We start from the raw sequence: 25,542 nt of genomic DNA, 5'->3' as shown, positions 1-25,542 counted from the left end.
AAATTCCCCCGTAATTGTTTTTAATTTAATAAGTGTGAAATTTTGATTTAGTAAAAGTTGAGCTAAATCAAAATTTATCTTAGTCTGAGCATGAATTAAAAACTAGCAGTGACCAGTAAATTCTTTAAATGTTTTTACATTTGGGGACAAAAGTCAAAATTGCCTGCTGATTTTAATTTATATTTTACATGCCACTGAGTTTTACTCTATTACTGGCCAACTCAACACCCACCGCTTGCAGTAAACAGGAAGTGTGGGTGAATATCTGTTTATCATCTCCAAACAAAAGCACTTTCCATACATAATGTGCTTTCAGCATTTTAAATAAGCTGGAAAAGCTCAAGGTCAAGCGCAGAGCGGCTCTCAGTGGAGTCCATTTCTTCTGTTTGAGTCGGACTGTTTTCTGACAGCAGTTAGCCGTTAGCTCTATCCTCAAGTGAACAAGCTGTCCTCTTACTTCTCTCTCCTTCAGACTCCTGGGAGATTTACAAGACACCTGCTGAGCTTAAGCAGTGAATTTTATTCTTCTGCAAGAAAAAAATATATATTTTATTCATCCATCTGTTAAGGAATCAGCTATATGCAAAGTCAAAGCTATATGCTTTGACTTTTTCTTTTTTTCAACTTTAAGAGGCAGAAATGAATGATTATTGTTACTGAATGGATAAAAATCTTTATCTTTAAGACAGTTTTTTTTTTCTTTTATTATTGCAGCGTTTTTCCTTTTCTGTCTCTATTCTTCCCTCATATTTCATCCTCTACAATCTCTGGTGTCACAAAGCAATCACACGATAGCGGCTCAGAGAGATGATAGTGAGCCATTCACAGAAAGAAACATTGCATTTGGAGAAAGTATTTTCTTCTATTTCTGCTTTTTTTCCCCCCATTTCTGATTATGAAATGCATTTTAATATCATTTTGGTAAACACAAAATGCAGTTTTTCACATTAGAATTTAGTTTATTGAATGGAAAGAGAAGTTTTAAGCAAAAATATTTCATTTGACCTACTTCATGTTGTCAGATGGGTTCTGATTAAGTTAATTATTGATTCTACATAAATTGTGAAATTGAACCTAATAACAGTTAAATAACGAATTAACAATATGGACATTTACTATTATATAAAAATACAATCTCTAATTGTTTTCAAACCACATCAGATTTGTTTTTTTGATTACAAATCACTGAAACTGTTTTTAAAAAGTAGCTTTTATTTGAAATATCCTAGAATTTTTTTTTTTACAAATGTCATTGGCAGGAAAAAACAACATTTTTTTCCAGAAGACGATCTTAAAATCACGAGGAAAAAGTCGTTTTAATGAAAAAAGTTTAGTTATCATAGTTTATGATTCTTTCTTACTATTGTCATTACTCAATCATTTCATCTCCTGCTACTCATGATAATTTAATGCTGATGTGTTAAAAGAAAATATTTTCTGTACTGAAGTAGAACTTCACCAGAAGCTCAACATTTCTTGTTTTAATTTTTTATTTTTGGTTTGTAGTACTCATTAGATTACTACTTTATTTAAAAATTATCACTTAAAAAATACAATTGTAGCCTGGTCCTAATATTTTGTCATAGAGTTGACCTGCTTGTCAAACAAGATGGCCGCCCTGGGTGATGACATCACTCCGAGCTTTAGAAACCCATGTAGGGCACTGATAGGAAAAAAAAATCCACATTTTCTAAAAATTAACCAAAATTAAATTAATCCGGCCCTAATTTTTTTTTAATAAATGAAGCAATCATTTTAAGATACATTTTTTTACATAGGGACGTTTTTCACTGCATTGACAAAAGCATTATTTAAGTAAATAAAGTGCACAGATTTCATATCTTCTTCTCCAACAGTTTTGATAATTAGATGAAATTCATGATCTAACTTGAGTGTTTCAGGAGTTCAAAAGTTCACCTCCGTCTGTTAGCACATGGCTGCACCAGTGGAAATAATCTGAGAGCAGATGGATCGGCTGAAACGGTTCTAAAAATACTTGACAAATGAACTGAAAGTACAAAACTAAGTGACAGAGTAGCATCGGACAGTTTGTGGCTCTTCTGAACATCTATGTGCATCAGATCTACTGTCAGTGCAACCCAGACACCTGCCTGAAGGCTCTTTGTGATGGCTGACAGTGTTTTATTAAATAGAGATGAAGCTGGTGGAAAAGCTGCATCTGCACAACTAAGTCTGTTTTTGCTGATTTCTTAGGAGTTGCAGAAGAACATAGTGGCCAGGTGTTGATGATAAAATCCACCTAATCTATCGTCTTTGCTTTGTCTTTGAGTTACAAACACATCGTCAATGACGTTGGAAAAGTTTCTGCTTATAAACCTGAAAAAGGTTGAATGATTTTCTTTAAAGGTGACCTTTTTGAGCTTCCTTGAACAGGTTAGAATGGGTTCATTATATTTTTTTTGCACAAAATCATTCATTTTAGCCTGCTCAGTTTTGAATATTCACGCCTCCACTTCAACGTTTGCACTCTTATGTGAAAATGGCTGCAAACAGATGTGCAACTGAATAACCGTAGATCATGGAAAAGCAGAAGTAGAGCCTCCTGCACAACCAGCCAGAATGCAGGACGTGGTTTCTGGATGGCAAAAACAAAAGAAAAATATTTGTGTTTTCCAGCAGCCATTGTACAGCGCATAGAGCTGTAAAACCCAGCTGACCAAATGTGCTGGAGCTGTGTTTCAGTTGCTAGGTAACAGGGTGGGCTTGGCTTGGGTTGCTAGGTAACAGCATTGCCAATCATTTTGAAACTGCTCATTTTCCAGACACCCAATTAGCCTACTTAGAAAAAATGGCGGAGTGTTTTTTGTCTGTTTTTAGTAGAGACCCAAAAGGAAGTATAAAAAAATGCAAAATGTGAATTTTGCATAATAGTTCCCGTTAAACTTAGCAGCTCAGTGAAAACCATCCAGACAAGAATAAAGTTAGGAAGAAAATGCATTTAATCTTTATATCATCCAATGCCAACAGCCCAGTAAAGCATGTTGCAATAAAAACAACTTGATGCCGAGACATTTTAACGGTTCTTACCCAGGTTTTTCTTTCTGGTCTCTTTCTAAAGCCCTGGGCCTGAGTCTGATCTTTGTCCAGCTCTTCTGGCTGAGTAATGTTTGGGAATACCTGGGGGATCTTAAGAGATAAAAGCTCGTCGTTTCCTGATAAAACACCAAGCCGCTTGTTCAATAACTTCTTTAAAGAGGCTATTTATAAGAAAGAGTTGTCTTTGTGGATTTGTTGGTTTTAGTTGTTATACTTTCTCACCTCTGATTTTCAAATAGAAACTAAACACGAATCAGCGTTTACTCATTCCTCTGCACCAACCAGTTTTGCACATCAACCACTCAAGATTGACTGAATCCACCGTTTCAAAATGTCTTTATTACTTTTATGCTTGGTGATAATCTTTCTTACTGTAGATACATTAACATAAAGTTGATCTATTACGCAAAATTCACATTTTTCTCAATCCCACAGCTCATAGACTTTGCATGGTATTTAAGGTGATAAATTCATTTGTAGACCTGTCGCAATATGTGATAAATCAATTAATTGCATTATAAACTAAAATGAGTTTAATCATTTAAACTGGCATGATTTATCATTCTTCTCTTTCTACCAATAACTGGACGACTCAAGTCTTCAGTCTTTTTGTTTTTGAAGGGCAGTTTTGCTTACAGAGACGTCATAACTCATTTTATTTGTTGTTTCTGTTGTTTTGTTTATTTTTTGGATATTTAAAATGTCTTCCAGTTCCAGTGTTAAATGTTCACTAGAGTTTAAAGTTTGTGGATCTTTGAGAATGTGTTGAAAATTGTCTCAAAACAACAATATTATCGTTTATCGCAATAACTTCTGGGGCAATTTATCGTCCAGAAAATTGACGGGCTCAGTCATTTGTTGGATTTTAGGCAGTAAAGCCACGAATTGTGTCAGATTTGATGACCCTTCTCGCGTGGATTGAATAATAATTTAGACGTTGAAGTAAGTCGGTGTGGTTTGGGCGTGTGGCTGCGATGCGCCGTCCTTTGGAGGTTTTCTGGTCGTTTTCAGCCAGGAACAGAAACCGGACCAAACCCAGAACCTGCTGGAGGGAATAAATCTTCTTTCTGGTTTGGGATGTCGGAGCTGATGGAGGATTTCTGGGTTTTTCTCCTGACCTCCTCATCTCTTTCCGTTTTTTAACTTGGAGACAAATAACTGGGATTTTTGTAGATTCCATCATTTTTCAATTGTATTTGTCTGTATTTTAAGTTGGGCACTTTGTTAAAACAGGTATTAGGTAATCTATTAATCGATTATTGAACTAACTAATTTAGCATCATATTTAAAGTGTCTGGTGAAAGAATCCATGCCTTTTTCCAGATTGTACCACATTAACGCAAACTTTAATCCTCGTTATTGTGGGGATGAAGCGATTAATCGACGTAATCATGACTAATTGAATATTGAAATAATCATCAACCAATTTAGTAATCGATTAATTAACTGGAGTTTACAGAACAACACACCCATAGCAGCAATCAAGCTTAACTGCAAAAAAACCTAAACATTTTGCGTTTAAGATAATAAAAAATATAAAGAAAATTCTCTGTAAATATGAACTCAAGTGGTAGTTTTAGCTTCATTTGATTCTAATTCTGTTAAAAAATAAATACTTTTTGTATTGAGCATCATTTTCTGTCCACTTATCAACTGATCAAGAAAGTTAAATTTAGCGGCAGATGCATCCTTGGCTACAAATGATCAAGCATTTAGTAAAGGAATCCTGTTATTACATTTTAGGAACAAAAAGGTGTTTCATTATTTGTTCTTTTGCATCTTTTAATATATTTCTAATAATGCAGAAGGAAGGATAAAGTAATTAATGAAAAATCTGCAAAAAGTGCCAATTTTCTTATCCGATTAATCATTAGAATAATCGATTAATCGATTACTAAAATAATCGTTTGTTGCATTCCTACAGAGTATTAATCCAGCTTTTATCTGTGTAGCTTTGGGGATTTTCCAGCTCATGATCTGTTGTTTCAGTTCACTGTTTTCACACTAAGTAGTAATAGAAAAATTAAAGAATGCTGGGATTATTGTTGCATAATATCAATATTTATTTGCTCGACTGGCATCAGGAAATTGAGTCTGTTGAGGCGTTTTCATACACGTATGTCCAGGTTTGTTTCCGACACATTCAGAAAATAAATATAACAATAGTTGAGGTGTGAAATTGTCGAATATCTGTCAGGGAAAGAATGTAAACAAAAGTAACACTTGATTCACATCAAAATGTGACTTTTAATGCAAAGTATGAAAACCTTCTTGCAAGGGAAATGGAAAAATGTTCCAATAAAATCACAAAATGTAGTTATTCTTCATTTATTTCATTATTTAATCTTTTCCACAGCTACCTAAAATATCTGTGATAACAGGAAATAACAGGGGGTATTAGAGAAAAGGAAAATAATAATAATAATCAGAAAATAGCTGTCAAAGTTAAAAGAAAATTAGTATCCCAACCCACGTATGTCAAACAATTCAAGTTTAGTTGTGACAACACGTGGTTTTATTCTGTTTTTCATTTTGTCCTAAATGTATCCATCTGTATGGTGACATTTTAGGGATGTAAAAGGGAAAAAAAGGAATAACATTTCGAGAAAAAAAACTCAGAAATACTGAGATTAATCTCAGAAAATATTTGGGCTTGAAAAGTTGAAAATTTGCAAGAAAATTCTCAGAAATTCAGGTTTTACTGTCAGAAATTTTCTAGAAAAAAATCTGAAATGTTTGATTCTGAAAACTTGCTAGAAAAAACTTTGAAATTCTGTGATTTAGAAAAAACTAGGAAAAATATCTGAAATTTCAGTTTTTTCTCAGAAAATTTCTGAAACTTCAAAATTTGAGCTTTTTCTCAGAATTTTTCTGCTATTTTGTCTTGTTTGTTTTCTTAAGTAGTTGTCATTTTGCAGATCCACATCCACGTTTGTCAGTCAGTTATATGTGTTTGGAATCCACTAATTAGCGAATACATTAGAAAAAAAAAATATTTTTTTAATTGTGAAACTTAAAAAAAGCAGTTTTGATGCTTTGAGGCAGACGCAGTACCTTGTTCTACACATTGGAGGCGACACAGTCCCTGGAAATGAGGATGGATTGAGGAGAAACGAGGGTATCGGTGTGATAGGTCCCCATCGGCAGAGCCGTGCTTCAGCGGTCGCTCTCCCTCACCTCTCCCCCTTCCTCTCTCTCTCTCTCTCTCTTTTCCTCTGTGCGTCGCCGCCGCTCGTTTTGCCGCGCTCTTGTTTCTGCTCCATCTCTGTGCAGAGAGCAATGAGTGCGGATTCACAGCCCATCCGGCGGCGCCTTGATTGGGCGAACGGGGACAGAGTTGAGGACCTGAGGGACTGAACACCTCTGGAAGGAGTCGGGTCGGGAATTCCAACAGGATCGCATGTCTTCCACTGGAGATTATTTTTGCATCACAAAAAAATAGAAAGGACAAAAAATAAATCGTGGCACTCTGAGTCGGCTGCACAAGAGGTGCCATTCACAGCGGTAATTTGAGTGATTGTGAGTGCACTCACCTTTTCAGCATGCAGATCCGTCCGATTCTTTTCTGATGCAAATGCAAAGCGGGCTGGTTGCAGCCGGTCGCTGTAATTCAGCTTGGCATGATCATAATGAAACACTCGATGAATTGGTGTGGAGTTCATGCATGCTGCTGTTCACACGCATTTGTGTTCCCTGAAAAAAAGAGGAAAAAAACAGAAATGTTGAATTATTCATGTCTTCAGGATGACAGACAACTTCCAAACTAGGTTATTTCCACCTCCTGTCTGAGGCTGGTCGCAGTGCGCTGCGTGTTTGTCATGCATGCGCTCCAACGTGTCAGGCTTTACGTTTGCAGACGGCTGGTTCTGGATGTTGAAGGTTAGACGGTTCAACGTTTCTGCCCATCTTTCTCTGCTTTTTCTCCCATTACGGTTGAAAACGAGGTTGTGACAGGTGTGAGTCTTTCCTTTGAGACTGATGTTTTTTGCTGGAATGTGTTGTGAGGGTAAAAGAATGCGATGCCCGCATTCTTCCCTTCACCGTCTGCCCCGCTGAGCCAGCAGGAGCTACTGGTTTTAGTGGGAGTCCATTCACAGAACTGGACGGGTAAAGAGGGGTCGTGAAGCGGCCCCCGGAGGAGCGAAGGAGGGGAATCCGTGGGTGATTTAAACGCAGACGTCAGTTTACACGTGAACCAGCTGGTGGTACCATTAACACCCTGATGAATCTGGACAGATGATGAATCAGAGTGAAGCGTTTTCACTGGTTTTACTGGAACATCTCAGATTGTTGGGCTTTCACTGGTTTTACTTTGAAACCAACCAATGGTAGATTGGTGATGTTGTAGATAAAGGCCACCAAAAGAAATGTAAGAAAATTCTGACCTCAAACTCAGAATTTGCTTTATTTTCTAAAATTTTTTTTAGTTTTTCTCAGAATTTTGACTTTTTCTTAAAAAAAAAACACTGACTTTTTTTTCTCAAAATTCTGAATTTTTATTCCCACAAATTCTTTTTTTTCCCTCAGAATTACGACTTTAGGCTAAGAAATCTTTCTTTACTCAGAATTTTGTCATTTCATCTCCAAATTTCGACTTTTCTACCTCAGAATTTAGACTTTAATCTAAGAAATCTGGTTTTAATCTCAAAATTCTGACTAATCTCAGAATTCTGACATTTTACCTACAAATTTTGACTTTTTTTTCTCCACATTTTGTCTTTAATCTCAGTATTCTGACATTTTTTTCCCTGACTTTTTCAAAATTTTGACAAAAAGCTGGGAAATCTGGGTTTCCTGTCAAACTTTTGACCTTTTTATCAGAAATCTGACTTTATTCTCAAAATTCTGACTTTTATCTAGGAAATCTCGCTGTACTCTCAGAATTCAGGCTTTAATCTAACAAATGTGGTTTTGCTCTCGAAATTGTGACTTTTCTCCTCTAAATTCAGACTTTTGTGTCAATCTTTATTAAAATCCAAATAAATAACCAAAAATTATTAGGTGTATGTCCTTTATGCGATTAAGGTAATCACATAACCTTTTGTTCTCCATCATAGGATTTGTAAACCTGCACTTTCCTTTGCACTTTTAATCTATTTCTAAAAAAGTTTAGGAAATTAAATGAAAAAAACTGCAGAATTTTATCTGATTTCTGGTTGTTTGTTGGTTTCATCCCATCTTCCAGCCAAATACTGATGTAATAATATCTGACAGTCGTTTTATCGTTCTGGTTCTGATGGCCGACATGTTTTGCTTCCAGGAGGTGTGATCGATAAGGACCTCCGCCGGTACCTCAACCTGCGCTTCCAGAAAGGCTCAGTGGATCACGAGCTGCAGCAGATCATCCGGGACAACCTGTACCTCCGGACCGTCCCCTGTGAGTCGCTTTCATTCGCTCAGACGTTTCGTTTTGCTTGTGGTGTTTAAAGAGAGTTGGTGGAATCTTGTGGAGATTCGTGCTGGTTTGTTCTTTAGCCTCAGAATAAAAATAAACCAAAAATTTGTGGTGGGTAATTTTGGTCCATTTGCTGAATCCTTCAGGTTTACGGTGCAATTGATCAAATTTTTGATATTTGAGGATTTCAGTTTTGGAAAATGAGGATTTGAACCACTTGGGTTTCCGTAGTTCAGAGTGACATCTTATTTGACAGACTTCTCCTTATTTGGACTTTGATTGTAGGTTGTCTCTTGGGCAGAAAATTAGAGCCAGGCTGCGATTTCTAAATGGTTTGATTCTCAGAATAAAGCCACAATATTACAAAAATAGTCGAGAATGAAGTCATGTGAAAATAAGTTTGAAATAATTAGAGAAGAAAGGGTTAAAATTACAAGAATTAAGTAATAATTTAATGAGAACTCCTAAATAAAAAATACTTATAACTCATCAGCATCAAATTATTTTCTTCTAGTAAAATTGTCTTTATTTTGCTAATATTGTGACTATTATTGTAATTAATCAAAAATTCTCGTAGCGTTCAACTCGCTATTTTCAAAAAGACACTGCTGAAAATATTTTCTATACTTTTAGTTTTTTAGAAAAGAAATCAGATCTGGTGTGAAAAAATCAGGATATTTTCATAGATCTCCATACTGCTGTCTCTTTACTTTTGTAATTTTTCAACATTTTGCAGCTTAAACCAGTCAGTTTAACCACTGAATCTCACAGTTTCTAATCTCATGTATTTGAGTAACGTCTCTGCTTCTGAAGTGGCTTTTTAGTGAAACGACCAGTGTGTAAGTTGGACTCTAAAATCCAGTGTTTACTCCGATTCTCCTCTAATTAGCTGCATTACGAGCCTTAGAGGAGCTTCTGCTGTTCCTCAGTTTAATGTTGACCATCAGAGATGAAACCAGGAGTCTGAAGCTTTGAAGGTTGGGTTCGCTTTTGTATCGCATTTCGCAACAAGGCAGTTCAAAATCATAAAAACATCATAAAATCACCAATTATGATACAAGTAATAAACATTATATTTTGTCAAAATCATCAATACACATCAAATATATTGATCACTGATCCAGTTACCGCTCATCAAAAGCAGCTCTAAGCAGGTGGGGTAGAAGTTTTGACTTAAAGGAAGTCAGTGTTTCGGCTGTTTTGCTGTTTTCTGGAAGTTTGTTCCAGATTTGTGGCGCATAGAAGCTGAATGCTGTATTTTTGCGTTAAGCTGTTCAGTGATTTATAAACTCACAGAAGTATTTTAAAGTCTATTTTCAGAGCTACGAGGATCCACTGTAAGGACTTTAAAGTCGACATGTGATGTAAAATTTGCTTTTTCTCCTTCCTTTTGAGTTTCTACTGAAGACAGGCCAAGCACTAAATAAACAATAAATTAATGCTTGGAAAATGAGCCATTTCAAAACCTCCGGAATGTAATGTCACAATAGAACAGGCACTGCCCGTTACCTAGCAACCCCAGAAGAGCCCAGCCCGTTACCTAGCAACCCGAGCAGAGTTCCAGCACGTTGTATGTGCTGTACAATGGCTGGTGGAAGAGTGAAAGTGTTTTCTTGACTTACCATCAAGAAACCACTTGCTGCATTCATATTGGTTGCGCAGGAGGCTCCACTTTTGCTCTTCAATGATGTACAGTTGTACATCATTGTTTGCAGCCATTTTCATGTGTGAGTGTAAATGTTGAGTTGGGGGCATAGCAAACATGTCCTGTTTAGCCCATAGACCTATCCTAACCTGTTCAAGGAAGCTTAATATGTCACCTTTTATCCTGGAGTGATGTGCTCCATCTTCCTGGTTGTAGTGAGAACTGGAGCATGATTGATCAGCTGCAACTTTCTGGTTGACTTTTTGGGCAGTCCTGTGATCTATTAATCAATGCAACTATAGACGCATAGATAAGTTTCTCTAGATCTTATTGAAATCTAGAAATGTTCTTCAGGTGATGGAAGGCTGACTTTGTAACTGTCTTTATGTGTCTCTGAATGCTCAGGTCCATCATTACACCCAGATTTCAACCCTGATCACTAGTTTTTAGTTGTATTAAGGCACATTGTGCTACTTTTTCTTCTGGAATGTAGCAAAAACTTGTTGTTTCCTTTTAATTTTGCATCATTCATAAAAACGAGTTCCAGAAAATGGACTTGGATGAAGCGCCTCTGTCAAAGTGATAAAGAAATGGCCACATTTAAGACAACTGAGCGATAAATAAAAGGAAGAAAAGGGACAAGAAAGAAGAAATTCTGCGTGATGGATGTGAAGCAGTTCATCACAGCAATTTAAACATAACCTTTGAGTGGTAAAGAAAAGACATTTTTCTCTGGGCTGGAGGCTGATGCGCAGACAGCGGGAGAGTTACCGCTCCTCATACCAATCGAGACGCTCGGACCGGGCCGGGTTGGGCCCGCTTAGGCCGTGCCAGCTCTTAGACAAATCCAAGGTCAGAGCGTTAATAGTCCGAGCCCTGCGAAATCAGCCCTATCATCTGGTAATCCACACAGATTTGATGGTGGAGATAAAGACACCTAAGATCGCAGCACACGGCCAGCAACGGGGGTAAATCTGAACCAGGAGGAAACGGCCAATTAATGACAGATTTTTATCAACTGAGCTGTAATTACAAAACCTCACAAGCAAGTGGACCATTTTTGAAAAGCATCTCATGTTTTCCCACAAACAAAATGTCCTCCGAGTGTTTTTTCCACATAAATAAAAAAAAAGAAACAGCATGAAGGTTATCTGGATTTTCTGGCTCATTTGCTAAAAGCTAAGCTCTCTTGAGCACTCAGTGTCTTTGAGTCGGTTTTTCATTCACATTAACGCTCAGAAGCTCTTACCATTCCCACCCTGCGCCTCACCTCTCTGCTTAGTGGACACAGAAAAGCTCTAGGTGGAGGAAGGACGTCTTTTAAAAAATAATGCAGCACTTCTTTGACCTTCTGATGATCTGCTCTGCTTTAACTTTTTCTGTTCTCTGGGTCAAATTAAAGCTTTTATGTTGAATGTCACTAATTAATGATTCTGATTATATTTTGGTTCAAAATGAGCTAAGATTTAAACAGATTTGTGGTCTAAGTAAAGCACTTTCAAGGTCACTTTCTAACTTATGTGCTTCTGTTTCATGAATAAAAAAATAACATATTTGTTATAAAAGAAGATACCCGAGTAATTAAATGAACCTATTTTGCTTAAAATTATTATAAACATTCAACTTTAACTGGTCTTGTTCATTTAAAGTATTTATCTGATAAATATGAGTTTATCCTAAAAACGTAAAAACCGATCCACCAATATTTGTAAACCGTTCACACATGATTGTGTTCGTGTTTAATTACTAGTATGAACGACCACATTCAGCACAAATCAAACTCTGCTCATCGATATCTGTTGAAAGCAGATATCACTCAGTACAGCATTAAGCTTGTATCATCCATTCACAAATTAATGCTTAAGTTAACCAACCTGTCCATAATTCCTGGTTTTATCGTTTTGATGCCTCTGCATGTTTGGCTGCATAAAGTCTTCAGCTGGCCGCTGGCTGTCATTGGCTCCACTGTGTCCTCACTACATGTCTGTGCTCCAGTTTAACGGCCCTCTCTGATAGATGACAGCGTTAATCAGGATAATAAATAGACTAAGAGCTCTCTGCTGCCCTACAATTTGTCCTGTAGCATCTCTGTGATGGAGCCAATGAATGTTACAGGGGTGAACCTTAATAGGAGGTGATGCGGACCAAAAAGCAGGGGAAAAGCCGCGGTTAGCAGGCAAAACAGGTTAATTTAAATTCATCTTAATGCCACAACAGAAGTGATGAAAAAGTGTTAATGTATGTAGCAGTATATCTCTCCCCTCCCTCACCTGTTGCTGAGCTGTCAGTCAGATGCTTATGAAGGATTTAAGAGGGGAATAAAAAAAGTCATAAATGTTCACGGCTGACTGGAGCTGCAAAGCCCTTATTAGGGATGAGTAAGACACTTTCAAAGTTTCTTAAAACTTTTCTATTTTCCTTCTCGACCCCATCAAGGCTATGCAATTTTATTCTTGGGATGCATTCACACCAGATTAGTTTGTTTAGTCCAAACAAACTAGATTTATTTGGTGCAAATCTAGCTTGTGAGTCCGGTTCGTTTGGGGGAGATGTGAATGCGTAATCAAACTCTGACATGGCACAAAAAAGCAAACTCTGGTCTGCCTAAAACTTCAGTCACAATTCGGTTTAAGTGAATGCTGAGCGGACTGGAGGCCACTCCAGAAGAGGGAAGTGGACTACAGCGCAGGGCATTCTGGGTAAATACAATCAAAACAAATGTGCTAGCTTAGCGCTAGCAGGCAAAATGACTCGTGGTCTTTTGCCAAAGACACAACCGCTAAAATCTGATGCTAATCCATTTTTGTTTACATTTTGTGAAGAAGGAAGTTGCACTCAGTGTTGCTTCCTTTAGTAGTTCTTGATCCAGCGCCACCAGAGGTGAGAAGGGGAACAGGTTTGTAAAATTGTTTGGTTCGTTTGACACATAGCAGTGTGAAACCGAACCACATCAGCTGAAAATGTAACAAAAGTTGCAATTTTGGTCCCAAATCGAACAGATAACCAGAATATATGTGAGAACCTCCTTAGATAAAGTGGTTTCTAGGCACCAGAAGGTTTTTATAATGCTGAAGTTGCAGTTAATTTAAATGCAAAATGTACCAACAAAAATAAATGGTGCTCCTGGATTGGCTGTTTTGCTAACACTAGCCAATAGCACGTCTGGTAGCATTGCCGCTAACTATTTTAGCTTCCCAAGCTACATTTTTTCTGGAATGTTCCACAAAAGCTGAATCGCAAATAAACAAATAAACATCGACTTCTTAATACAAATCAGAAAGCAAACAAATAAAACTAACAATCCCCAACAGAAGATGGAGAATATTTCGAGACAGAATCAACAACATCCTCCACAACTCATGTCTTCTGTGCATAGTTTCAGAAGATAATAATCACAGAAAACTTGAATAAAAACTACGAGAAACAGCAGTGCTCTTTTCTAGTGGAATATGATTGATCTTTTTTTAACATTTTTATGTTATTTTACAAACTGCTTTTGTTTGGTTGTTCTGCATTCAGACTCACACCAGTTTTCCCTGCTTCCTTTTGCTGATTGAAAGTTAGTGAATCATGGAGCGTTTTCTTTAATCAGAAAAAAAAAACTCAGGTCAAAAACTCTCTTCCTCTCCATTTGCCCTCTCCTATTTCCTCTGGAGATAGGAGAGGAAATAGGAGATGAACCTGAAGATTTGATTAAATAAGAGAAAGGCCGGAAATGTCACCGATTGTGCTAAAAGGACAGCAAAGGTTTGGGTAACTGGGTGGAGGGAGGGTGGCTGTGTCAATGACAATAAGTCAAGGAGTCATTGACTTATTGCAGGCAGTGTTGCGTTTCCATGGCAACAGTCTGCGTCAATGACTCCTTAAAATCTCGGCCCACTCCCTTTTTTCTTTTTTTTCCGGAGAAACCGCCAGGAGCGCCGGTCAGCAGCAGGAGTCTGATTGTTCGGATTTGAATCCACGGCTCGATTCTTTGATTGTGTTATCCCAAACTTTCTTTCCTGCGGGTCCAGGCCGGTAAGGCTGGGAAAGGAGGAGTCTGCGTGGAGGTGAAGTTGACTGACAAGGCGGGACACAGATGTGGATTTGCCGGATGGCGAGCGTGACTCGGCGCTCAACGCTTGACGGCAGCTGTGGCCGTCAGACGTGAAGGGGAAGAGGTGTGAAATTTGCTCTCTAATTGGTTTTCATTACACAGCCACCCTCCCTCCACCCAGTTACCCAAACCTTTGCTGTCCTTTTAGCACAATCGGTGACATTTCCGGCCTTTCTCTTATTTAATCAAATCTTCAGGTTCATCAGGAGACCTTTGCCAGTTGAAAAGTCATTAAGTCTGTTGCTTACTTCTAATGAAATGGCAAAAACGAGGACTTTTTCTTCAGCAGGGTTCAGTTTGACTTCAACTCATTACGCCCATGATGTGTGACAGCCTGCTGGATATTCCTGGACTCTTCCTGTGAGGGACTAATGATTGAAAATGACACATAATCAAAACCGGTGGCTAAAAGTAAAAACAGAAAGCTCAGCTTATTTAATTGTGTCCATGAGGAATAGTCTAAGTTTGTCTTATTCACACGGGGCTGTCACTGCAAAGCCCTCGGCACAATAAAGAAATATTTAGCACACTCAATCATTTCTGTGGGAAATGCTGTTTGAGAGGCGTACTGTACAAATGACATGACAGTTAAATAAGACATGTTAAGCAAACATCATGTTTTGCATATTTTTATGCTTTCATTTGGGTTTCTACTGCTTCTAAAAACAGCCCAAATGCTTAAAAAATACCCAGATGTTTTTTTGTTTTTTTTTTGGCAATAATTTTATCGGGTGTTTTTGGTGTCTAGAAAATGAGCCGTTTCAAAAGCCTTCAGAATGTAACATTACAAATCAGCAGGCACTGCCTGTTGCCTAGCAACCCCAGCAGAATTCCGTCCGTTACCTAGCAACCCAAGCTAGAGCTTTCCTCCAAAAACCACATGGATAGACTGATTAGAACAAAGGCTACGACCCAATTCTGAATTTTCACCTGCATCGGATCTTTTCATGACAGTCTGAACAAAACGGGTCAGATGTTTTTTTGAATGTGACCCAGATCACCTGGATGTTCAATATGTTCCTGATCTTTTGAAATGTGATCAGAATCTGATCGGCCAGGTCACATTCATCCGACCTGAACATCATTGATACTCGACAAGAGTCACTATTCTGCGTTCTGATACACGCAAGTGGGAAGAAAAACAACAGTGTGAACACAGCCTTAGAGACACAGATCTTCATTTTTAGAGACTTATTCTGTAGCCTGAATCTAAACTCTGTTTGTTCATAATGATCATTGTTACACTGGAGTAAAAATGACTTAAATCTGTTGTTTAACATTCACATTTTGCATGTTTTTGTTCTTCCATTTGGATCTCTATTGCTTCTTAAACACACCCACACACTTAAAAAAGTCTCCCAGTTGTTTTTTGGTAATAAGTTGATGTTTGAAGCTGTTTCAAAAACCTCCAGAATGAATGAAGTCACATTCCACCTGTACTACAACAACCCTGGGCAAGTCCAGCCCATAGCAACTCAAGTTGAGCTTCAGTACATTTGGTCAGCTGGTTTTACAGCTGTTTGCGCTGTACAATTGCTGCTGGAAAAAAGAAGTGTTTTGCTGTTGACTTATCATTCAGAAACCACTTACTGCATTCTTGTTGGTTGTGCAGGAGGCTCCATTTCTGCTTTTCAATGATGTGCAGTGGTATAATTTGCATTTGTTTGCAGCCATTTTCACGTGAGTGTAAACTTTGAGTTTATTTGGATTTAAAGTGACAGGAGGCCCTGAAACGGCTCACTCTGAAATGAGACGTATACACACTAATCATTGGCATGATCAGTAATTTTGCTAATATTTATGTTTTAATACATTTGTGATTGTGCAACACGCAGCAGAAGGGATTTTTTAGGTATTGCCGCAGAATGTGCAGCAGCACTAAAACTTTACTTTGAAAACCCGAACATTCTGGTCAACTCCAGTTATCACCTGTCTGAAGGAACCCGTTGACGCAGCAAGAAGAGAAATCCTTTTTTCATTAAAAGTTCCAGCAGTGCTGTGTTTCTAGTTTGACCGCTACAAATGCCAAAGTGTCAGCTGTATTTCTCCAAACTCTCCCCTTAGCGCGTTACTTTCTGTAAGTGTTGGCAGCGCAGAGAGGGGCTCTGTTCTCTGGCCTTATCTCTGAAAAGGCAAATGGAACTGCTAACCCCAGGCTATCATTTCAAAGCAAAGCAGCGTTTTTCTTTCCCCTTCTCAAGCTGTGACATGGCACAAATGTGAATTTAGGGTATTTGTTGGAAGCAGCTCAATGTTTGTGTTTTTCTTACGCTGGATTTATTGTTTTTGTCTGCTTGGTTTCTTTTCACTGTAAAGGACGAATACAATCGTATTTTTTTTCTGCAAGTACAAATTGACTATTTGTCACAGCAAGTAAATTCATCTGTGATTGTTTCTAAATCTTGTTGCAGAAGATCTTCTATTGTTTGATATTTAAAGACTCCTGGTGGGATTTAGGTGTGAAAATTGTTTTCTGGAAACAGTTTCGTCAACATTTTACCTGAAATCATGACCAAAAGACTATAAAACAGCAATGTGCAATTTCAGGAGGCTGCGTTGTTCTAAAAAAAAAGTCCCTTTAAAAAAAACACACAAAAAGACTCTGTTTATATAAAAATAAAAATAGCTTGCAGTTAAAACCTCCTGTTATTTCATAAAGTAGGGAAATATTTTTTTTTTAAGTTTCACCACTTAAAATTTCTAAATTAATGAAAAAGAATTAATTCCACTGGTGAATTATTTCACTTATAACATTTTCCATATTAAAAGTGAAATAATTTGCCAGTGTAACTCATATTTTTCATCAATCTTAATAAATTCTTGAACCAAAATTTGCTTCTATATCTTACCATACAGTAACTTTTGTCATATTTTAAGTTTACTTGGATATTTGCACTAGAAACAAGAGCAAGAATACTTGGCAAAATTATTCTGTGGGACAAAGAACAAAATTTCAGATATTGTTTATTTAAAAAAAGAGGAAGCCTCCAGATTACAGGAAACGGTTTAATCAGTACTGATCATACCCAGATGTGGATCACGATTTAATCAACAGAATATGGTCATTTAATGGGAAGCCAAATTAGATCCATCAGGAAGTGACTCAGCCTTAAAACTGTCTGCAAAAATCTCCCTGCATGTAGTTAAAATTTTAATTTAAAACCACAGTGGCGTTGGAAATATTCAAAATTCTCTTTTTTAAGTGGATTTTTTTTTTGCGCCTCCCACCTGCTTTCCGGTCGCCGGGCTTTCAGGATGACTCACTTCCAGTTGTGGAGCTTAGCGGCAAAAACGGCGGCGGCGAGGCCGGAGTCCCTGGGGTTCGTCTCATTAGAGCCGGTTCCTCTGTCAGGGTGGTTGAGCTGAGGCAGCATTAGACGTCACTATCCTTCATGTTAATTACTGGAGATGTCTGAGTAATTGGTTTCTTCTGGGTCCTAAAGCTTAAGGAGATGTGAAGCTTTAAGGTTTTTCATGTTGATGGATGGGATGAATGGATTATTTATATTAGGGCTGCACCGATTGCAGTTTTCTGGTCGATTACCGATCCTTAAAAAAGATTAACCTGCCGATTCTGATTTGGGCCGATATAATTTTTTTTTTGCCTGAAATGTGGCTCAATTTAGCAAGAAATTTGTTGAGTTGGCAACAGTGAAGGCACTATTGTTAATTTTAAACATGCAGACATAACTTGGTGGGCCGGTCTGTCAGTCAAACCTTCTCGCTGGAGACCAAAAGAGGACAGTGGTTGATTCTTAGACTTTTGCTCAGGTGGATAAGATCAGCTTCATATGTAAAAATCAGCCAATCACTGATCTCCCAAAATTGAGGAAATCGGCACCAATAAATCAGCTGGCCAATAAATCGGTGCCTCCCTAATTTATATAATAGGATTTTAAATAAAGTCTGAAAATCCAAATATTTCTTATGCTAACCCTAGATCTGGGTCACTTTTGGTCCATATGTAGGAATCGTCCTATCTCGGCTCATTTGGGACTAAAATTGCGACATTTGCTACATTTTCAGCTGCTGTGGTTCATTTTCACACAGCGTCACAATAACAGATTTTGCTGGACGATAAATTGTCCCAGAAGTTATTGCAATAAACAATATTATTGTGTGGAGAGACAAATGCAAGAACACATTCTCAAACATGAGTAAACTTTCAATTCTAATTAACATTTAACACTGGAACTGGACGACATTTTAATTTATACACAACAACTACACAAAATAACAAAATGAATAAATTATGAAGTCTCTGTAAACAAAATTATCCTTCAATAACAGGAGCGAGTTGAGACCAAAACACTAGAACCAAAAACAACTGAAGGAAACACTGAACCCAACTTCCTTCTTCACAAAATGTAAACAGAAACAGATTTTATCAGCTGTTTCTCTTTTGTCTTTGGTACCACAAGCCATTTCTCCTGCATGTTTGTTTTGATTGTAGTTACCCAGAATGCCTTGCACTGTACTCCACTTCCTGCTTTTGGAGCATTTTCCAGTCCTCTTGCATCCACATGTGGATTCAAACTGAACCAGAGTTCGTTCTTTAGGTCCGTCTCAGAGTTCGATTTTCATTCTCACTTCCCCAAACAAACCGGACTTTCGAGGCAAACAAACTTTAGTTAGATTAAAGCAAAAACTTGATCACAAACTGGAGTTTGACTTTAATGAAAGTTTGAGGCAGCAGTGTAGAAGATATAAGACGCACTGCCCCCTACAGGTGGGAGTTAGTATCACTTTAACCAAATGTTTTTCACAATGAATCACAAATGCAAAAAGCTAGCATAATGCAAATAAAGCCTGCTTTGATACATTTTTCATTGATAAAATAATATTTAAGCTAGTATTTAGGGCCTCGTAAGATGCAATGGCGGGCTGGATTTGGCCCCCAGACCTTGAGTTTGACACCTGTTGCTTACTAAAATCTATTTTTTATGTTGATACCAAGAAAACAAACCCAATTTTGTTTCTTTTTGAAGACAAAAAAAGTCAGAATTGGTGACAGACTGAGGACGATGTCCAGAGGGTTATCACACTCTGGCCACAGATGTCTCTGTACTGCTTGGGCTGATTTCTGAAAATCACATTCTTGTGATATTCAAGAAATGATTTACTGCAGACGGCCCGTGCAATCAGAATCCAATCTGTGCTGCCGCTGCTCTCCAAGGTTTTGGGTAATAGCGCGGCGACTGCTGTGTCTCCTAACCAGCGTTGAAGCGCAGAGATACGAGACAGGAGCTCTAATTCTGTTTATCCACAACCATAATGAAATATTCCATCTTTGCCACATCAGTGGGATCTAAGATTGAAAATGTCGGCATCTCAAACTGTGACCTGCTGATTGAGGGAAAGCTCTCAGTCTGTCAGATCGCCGTATCCTGATTTGCTGCAATCAGCACCCATGAGCTTGACACGACAAGCATTCAATTTGAAAGGTAATGATAATAAGGCGGAAAGTGTGTGCTCTCAAATAGTCAGTGACTTGGACGGATTGAAACATGCCAGAAGGCTCCGCCGATTTTAAGGTGTTTTATTAAATTCTCCCTAGACTGTAAAAAATGAAATGTAGTCGCAGGTCTGGGGTGATATGAGGTGCAGGATGCATTTCAAGGCAGAAATAATAATCAGGACAAATATTTATTTGGATATTTTCAGAGGATGAGTGCTTAAAACATATAGAGCTGCAACTAACGATTATTTTAGTAATTGATTAATTTTCCAGTTTTCCTGACGATTAATCGATTAATCGGAAAAAGAAAAATGGCCTTTTTTCATACATTATTAGATAAATACTAAAATATGAATCTAAAAAAAATCAGGAATATAAAAATTTTACTGTCTGAAGGGAAATGACAGAAGTCTGTCAGTAAATTAGAACCAGGTGAAGCTAAAACTGCCTCTTGACCACAATGGTTTCTTTTTTTATCTTAAATGCAAAATTTATTCATTTATTGTTGATTTTTGGCTTAATTATTGTTTTAAATAGGTTGTTTTTTTACAGCAAAATTTTTTTTGAAAAAATAAATTCTAAAAAATACAATTTGTAATCATGATATTTTGTATTTTTTATAAACTGGGCATTTGGGTCATTTTTGTACAAATTGGTGTAATATCTCCCCTAATTATGTTGTTTTTTTATTTAAAGGAAATTTCATGTTTTAGTCTGTTTACTCCAGGTAACGATTAATCATTACTAAATTACTTGACGATTATTTAATTAATTGATTAATCACGATTAAGATGATTAATAGTTTCAACCCTAAACAAATCTAAATTATGTAAAAAACCAATGAGAATTAGTTGGGTGAGAATAGAGCTTAAGAACTGATCCAAGTTGCTTAAATCTGTGTTTTTCAAAGTAGGGTCCGCGGCCTACTGTGGGGCCGCGACATGGCACCGGTTGGGCCTCAAAGTTTGAGTGAAGATGAGAAAAAGTGGGGAAAAACTGTAATCCAGTAAATGTTTTTCTGTTTTTCAATCATTATCATTATAAGTAAAAATAACTTATTGAAGATGGAGATAAAACCTTAACTTTGGAAATTAAATGAAATTTGATGGTTTATTATACAAATATTTCATGTTTTTTTATCAAACGGAGGGATTGTGGTGGAAAATTCATCATCAAATTTTTCCCAGCAGAACTAGCTAAAATCAGAAGGTATGAAGCAACATTTACTAAACAACAAATAAAAAATGTTTTGTAGCCGGTCTGCTAGTTTGCAAAGGAATCCCAGATCAGAAGCTAAAACTGTTTGAAGGAAGGAAAAGTTTGGGAAACTTTAAAAAAAAAATCGCCAGGAGGTTCTGTAATTTAAAGGAAACATTGTTGTTGACAACATTCCCCGTTTCTCTGCTGGATCTCTGCAACCTAAACTCGTGTTTATTGAATCGTCCAGGTTTTATGGGTTATGAGGCACTAATTTCAAGATACAGCATCTTCTGCTCTGTCTGTTGTGACTCAGCCTTTCATCGCTGATTTCAGCTTTAAGAGGAAACATTAAATCACTGCGACACACAGCTATCACTCGCCCACCAGGATCAGAGGCCTATTCAGGGGATTCGGGACCTTTGCTGCAGGAGAGTTTGTTGTTACAGAGCCTCAGATAATCCGCTAACCCCGCGTTCCCGTATGGACCAATAAATCCAGACATGGTGTGTCCCATAAAAATGGCAAATGCCTCACATATGTCAGACTTCCACCAGGTCCACACACAGAGGAACATAACTTTTTATTTATTTATTTTATTTTTGCTCCCTGCTTCTAATCATTTCTATGTGATTTCCAACGATTCTTCACAAACAAGGCGCTAACTTTAATTTTTTTGACCAAAATTCAAGCCAGAACCTGGAAATGACACTGTAAAAACACAAAATCGTATTATTGCACGTGAGGTAAGACAAAACTAACTTACAAGTAATATTTAAGCAAGATATACAAGCTTGCTTAAAGTCAATGATTCTTATTTCTAGTGTATTAAGATATTTCCACCTGAATTTGATAAAAATAGGATTTAAGTTTTGCAGTGTATGGCTGAAAGCTGAATCAATTTTATCAGTAAATCAATTTTTTTCTTCTGAGATTTAAATTTAGTAAAATCTGGACTTTACTCCTTATGTTTGCATAGTTGAGAGGTTTTTGTAGCTTCTGTTTATTTTGATTTTGAATTTGTTTGACATTTTTAATGAGAATTAAATCATATTACAAGAAGAAAATGGTAATCTCAAGAAAAATCAGGCACCAAAACATAAAAAAAAATTAAAATGAGTGTCTTGTTAAGTTGTACTTTAAGTTTCTGCTTAAAAATAAGGAAATGTTGCAGGACTTTGGCATTTCCATGACTCTAGAAGCTGCTTTTATCATAATTTTAAAATATTCTTCTGGTAAAATTGCATCTATTCTATTATGAGTATATTCTCCTAATAAAAAATAAACAAATATTCTTGCAACCTGTACAACTAATAGTGAAATAAAAGCCGCTTTCTGAATATTTTTTTAATTGTTTTTAAAAGAAAAAATCAGATCTGGTACCAAAAACAAATTGAGATTTTTATTTTCAAGCCATACCAGAAGTGCGATGAATTTTCTAAAGTAGTTCCTTCTCATTGTTCCTTGTTGTTTTTGTACTTTTTCCTCCTCGCTTTGCTGCTTTGCGTTAAAATGTGCTTCAGTGCATTCGGTTACATTGTTGGGCTGATCAGCAAAGAGCAAGAACATGTTTACGTTTGTTTGACATGATCAGAACATCCTGCAGCTCCAGTCCAGAGACGGACACGCAGCCGGAGCTCAAACACGGAGTTCCTGGTTCTGACCAGGACAGTTCAGAGAATAAGTGCAGCTGCACTCAGCCATAAAGTTACACCGAGGCTAATCTACTAAATGTAGATTAAACATTTAGTTTTAAAACATAAAGGTTTCAAAACTAATGAGATGGAAGGAAAAGTACCGATGCTACTGGAGCCATCGCACTTTTTGGGTTGTAGAGGCGAGCCTGACTTTGTTTTCCTCAGAATCCTGACTTTTTAACAGAATTTTGATTTGAAACTCAAAATTCTATTTTTTTTTTTTCCAGAATTCTGACTTGGAACTCGGAATTATTTTTTCCCCCTCAGAATTCACTTATTTTTCTCAATTCTATTTCTTCTTGTCCAAATTCTGACTTTCTTAGAATTCTCTTATTTTGTAGAATAATTTTTCTCAGAATTCTGAGTTTAAAACTAATTTTTTCCCCAAATGAGAGCAAAATATTCCTCATTAAATGACTTCAGGCTTGCTGCTAATATCAGTTCATTGTTGATCTGTTTTTCTGGAGTTTTGATGCCTCCTCAGGAAAGAAAAACCAGTAAAAAGTAGCATTTTTAGTTTACTAGAAACCTTCTCAGTAGGGGTGGGTGACATGGACTTAAAATTGTGTAGCAACATTTTCTGGTGCTGTGTTGTGACAACGATCAATATTAATTAAAAAACTGTTTGTTATTACTAATTTGAGCAACTGTATGGCTGTGACTGCATTCGCAGTGCAGAAACGTTGCGCTATATTCTTTCTTTGTATTGGAAACAAGCAGCAGTCCTGTACTCGGCTACAGGTGAGGGTGGGAACAGATTTTCCAAACGGTTCTGGTTCGTTTGACACAGTGCAGTGTTAAAGCGAAATACAATTTTGTTCCCCAATCGAACCGAGTCCATCAGACCATCAGGTGTGAAAACAGCGTAAATCTTTAATGTCCTTCCGAGCCAGTATTTTGTATCTCTGGGCTTGGAAAACAAGAAAGTCAGCTGGTGTTTTAAGGTAACAAAATATCGTTGAGTCCAAATCAGAGGAGTCGGATGTTTGATTAATTCAACTGTTGTACCTCCAGATTTGTACCTTTAATCACATAAACCAGCTTTTATTCCATAAAGAGGCCAATTCTTCTTCTCTGAAAGCCTCGTTCATGCAGCAGTCTGTTGTTATGCGCCCATACATTATCACACTTTGGTTCCAGTGATTAAATCCCGCCTTCGCCTCCGATCCGGATCATATTTTTAGAGCCGCGTGTAGACGTCTGTTTCAGACGCATACGGCTTTGTTTACTGGATCAGATGGCAATCTGCAGCTCGCTCCACACTCTGTTTCTCTACAGTGACAGCAGAGATGAGAATGAAGCCGTTTCCCTCCAGCCAGGAGAGTTAGCTCATGTTTTAGATGTCTGGCAGTAATGTTGAGGCTTGACTGATGGCATCTGCAGGGACGTGATGAGAGCCAATTATGAGCCAATTGGCCTGATTAATAGGATTATAGCTAGTACCTCTCCTGGTAGATACTCACAGATGCAAATAAGACTCCTTGCTTCTCAAACTAGAGAAGATGAATGTATTTTTTATCACACTCCTCCCATCTTCATTTAGGAGTGTGAAGTGAGTTACGCATTGTTATTGAGCTTGCTGGTATAAGTGAGTTCTGTTGCAAAACGTAAACCGACTTTCTCACACTTCTGAGGACTTCAGATGGGTAAAATGCTCAGTTTTTATATCTTCAACCTATTTGAGAATAAGTAGGGACATAAAAGCTAAAAAATAAATTATTTTTGCTTCATTGGTTCAGTGGAAATGTTCAGAGATCAACAGGAAGTGAGCACAAGCTTTTCCTGTTTTTACATTACGTTTTATATTAAAACAAGATTTAGTTTTGCACATTATGTTTACATTTAAAAAAAGAAACATTTTAACATCTTGTAAAACTAATACTGTCAAACTGCAACAGCTTGTTTAATTTGTGTATTTAAGTATTTTTATTTCCATTTTGTTGCTGATTTCAGACTTTTTTGGCTTAATTTCTATTTATCTAAATATATTGTGTGGTTTTTATATATTAAACTTTTTAATGTAATGATTTTCTAAAACAAAAATGTGGAATATCAGTAAAAAAAAATATTGTAGCATATTTTTTTGGCAACATCGCTCACCTTTAGTTTGAAGATTAATCTGTATGAATTGATGCTTATTTCCTTATTTTATAATAAATCTACTTTTATAATATATCTAATGTAAATAAGATATATTTATCTTATTTAAAATAAAATGGGTAATAAAATTACCCATTTTATTTAAAACATTTGTTTTTTGTCCATTTACCATTAATTTTAAGCTGGAAATGAATGAAATAAACTAATTTAAAACAGTTCTCATGGCCTGGCCCTGGTTTAAAAAAAACAACTTTGTGAAGATATTTTCTGTTATTTGTCATTTCATAATTAGAAGAAAAAGCGAGGACAGGGTAAAAAAGGTTTTATTTTTAAGCCATATCTCCCAGTTCTAACATTAAGGTTGGGGGATATAATGAGTAAAAACACGAAACGGTTCAGGAGATACGAATACTTTTGGCACATTAGGTGGGATTTCTGAATAACTCCAGTGATGCAGCTCGATGCTGGAGCAGCTTTCTCATCCAGCAGCATGCAGGGAGATTGTCTTGAACCTTATGTATAGTGAACAGCACTCCTAGCTGTTTAGCTCCAGGCTAAATTCATTATTGATGCTGGACCGTTCTCAGAAGGACTTAGCTCAGGTGAATACGTGTAACTCCGTGTAACGCTGCCCAGACGCAGGATGTCAGTGGTGGTTCCAGTGTGTAGTGATGTTGATTTTTATTTTTTATTTCTTTTGCACCATCATCTTTTGAAAACTGTCCTCCTGGGTCTGATTATTTTGCTCTCTGGGACGTTGCCTTACAGCCCAAAGCAAATGTTCATCTTAAGGAGAAAATGGCCGCCGTTGGTCAATTAGAGCGCAGGGAGTGGATTCGCTGGACGACGGGATGCAGAGGAAGCTCGCGTGAAAGACATGCCCAGGATGTTACACAC

The 25,542-nt window shown here is 37.2% G+C and overlaps 1 protein-coding gene across 10 annotated transcripts in view; it reads left to right on the top strand.

The window, feature by feature from the left end:
• Positions 1-25,542, top strand: part of magi2a (membrane associated guanylate kinase, WW and PDZ domain containing 2a) — a 237,516-nt gene that overhangs the window by 50,068 nt on the left and 161,906 nt on the right. For 8 of the 10 annotated variants that reach the window (XM_016673025.1, XM_016673027.1, XM_016673026.1 and 5 more), the window contains exon 2: positions 8,318-8,434. In XM_016673025.1, coding sequence (XP_016528511.1) covers positions 8,318-8,434 — 117 coding nt within the window. Of the gene's footprint in view, positions 1-6,465; positions 6,577-8,317; positions 8,435-25,542 lie in introns of those variants that run through there. The other 2 variants (XM_016673033.1, XM_016673032.1) reach the window with 2 other exon arrangements.

This window comes from Poecilia formosa, unplaced genomic scaffold (assembly GCF_000485575.1).
Source record: "Poecilia formosa unplaced genomic scaffold, Poecilia_formosa-5.1.2 Scaffold69, whole genome shotgun sequence".
NCBI lineage: Eukaryota > Metazoa > Chordata > Actinopteri > Cyprinodontiformes > Poeciliidae > Poecilia > Poecilia formosa.
This window is presented reverse-complemented; position numbering and strand designations above follow the sequence as displayed.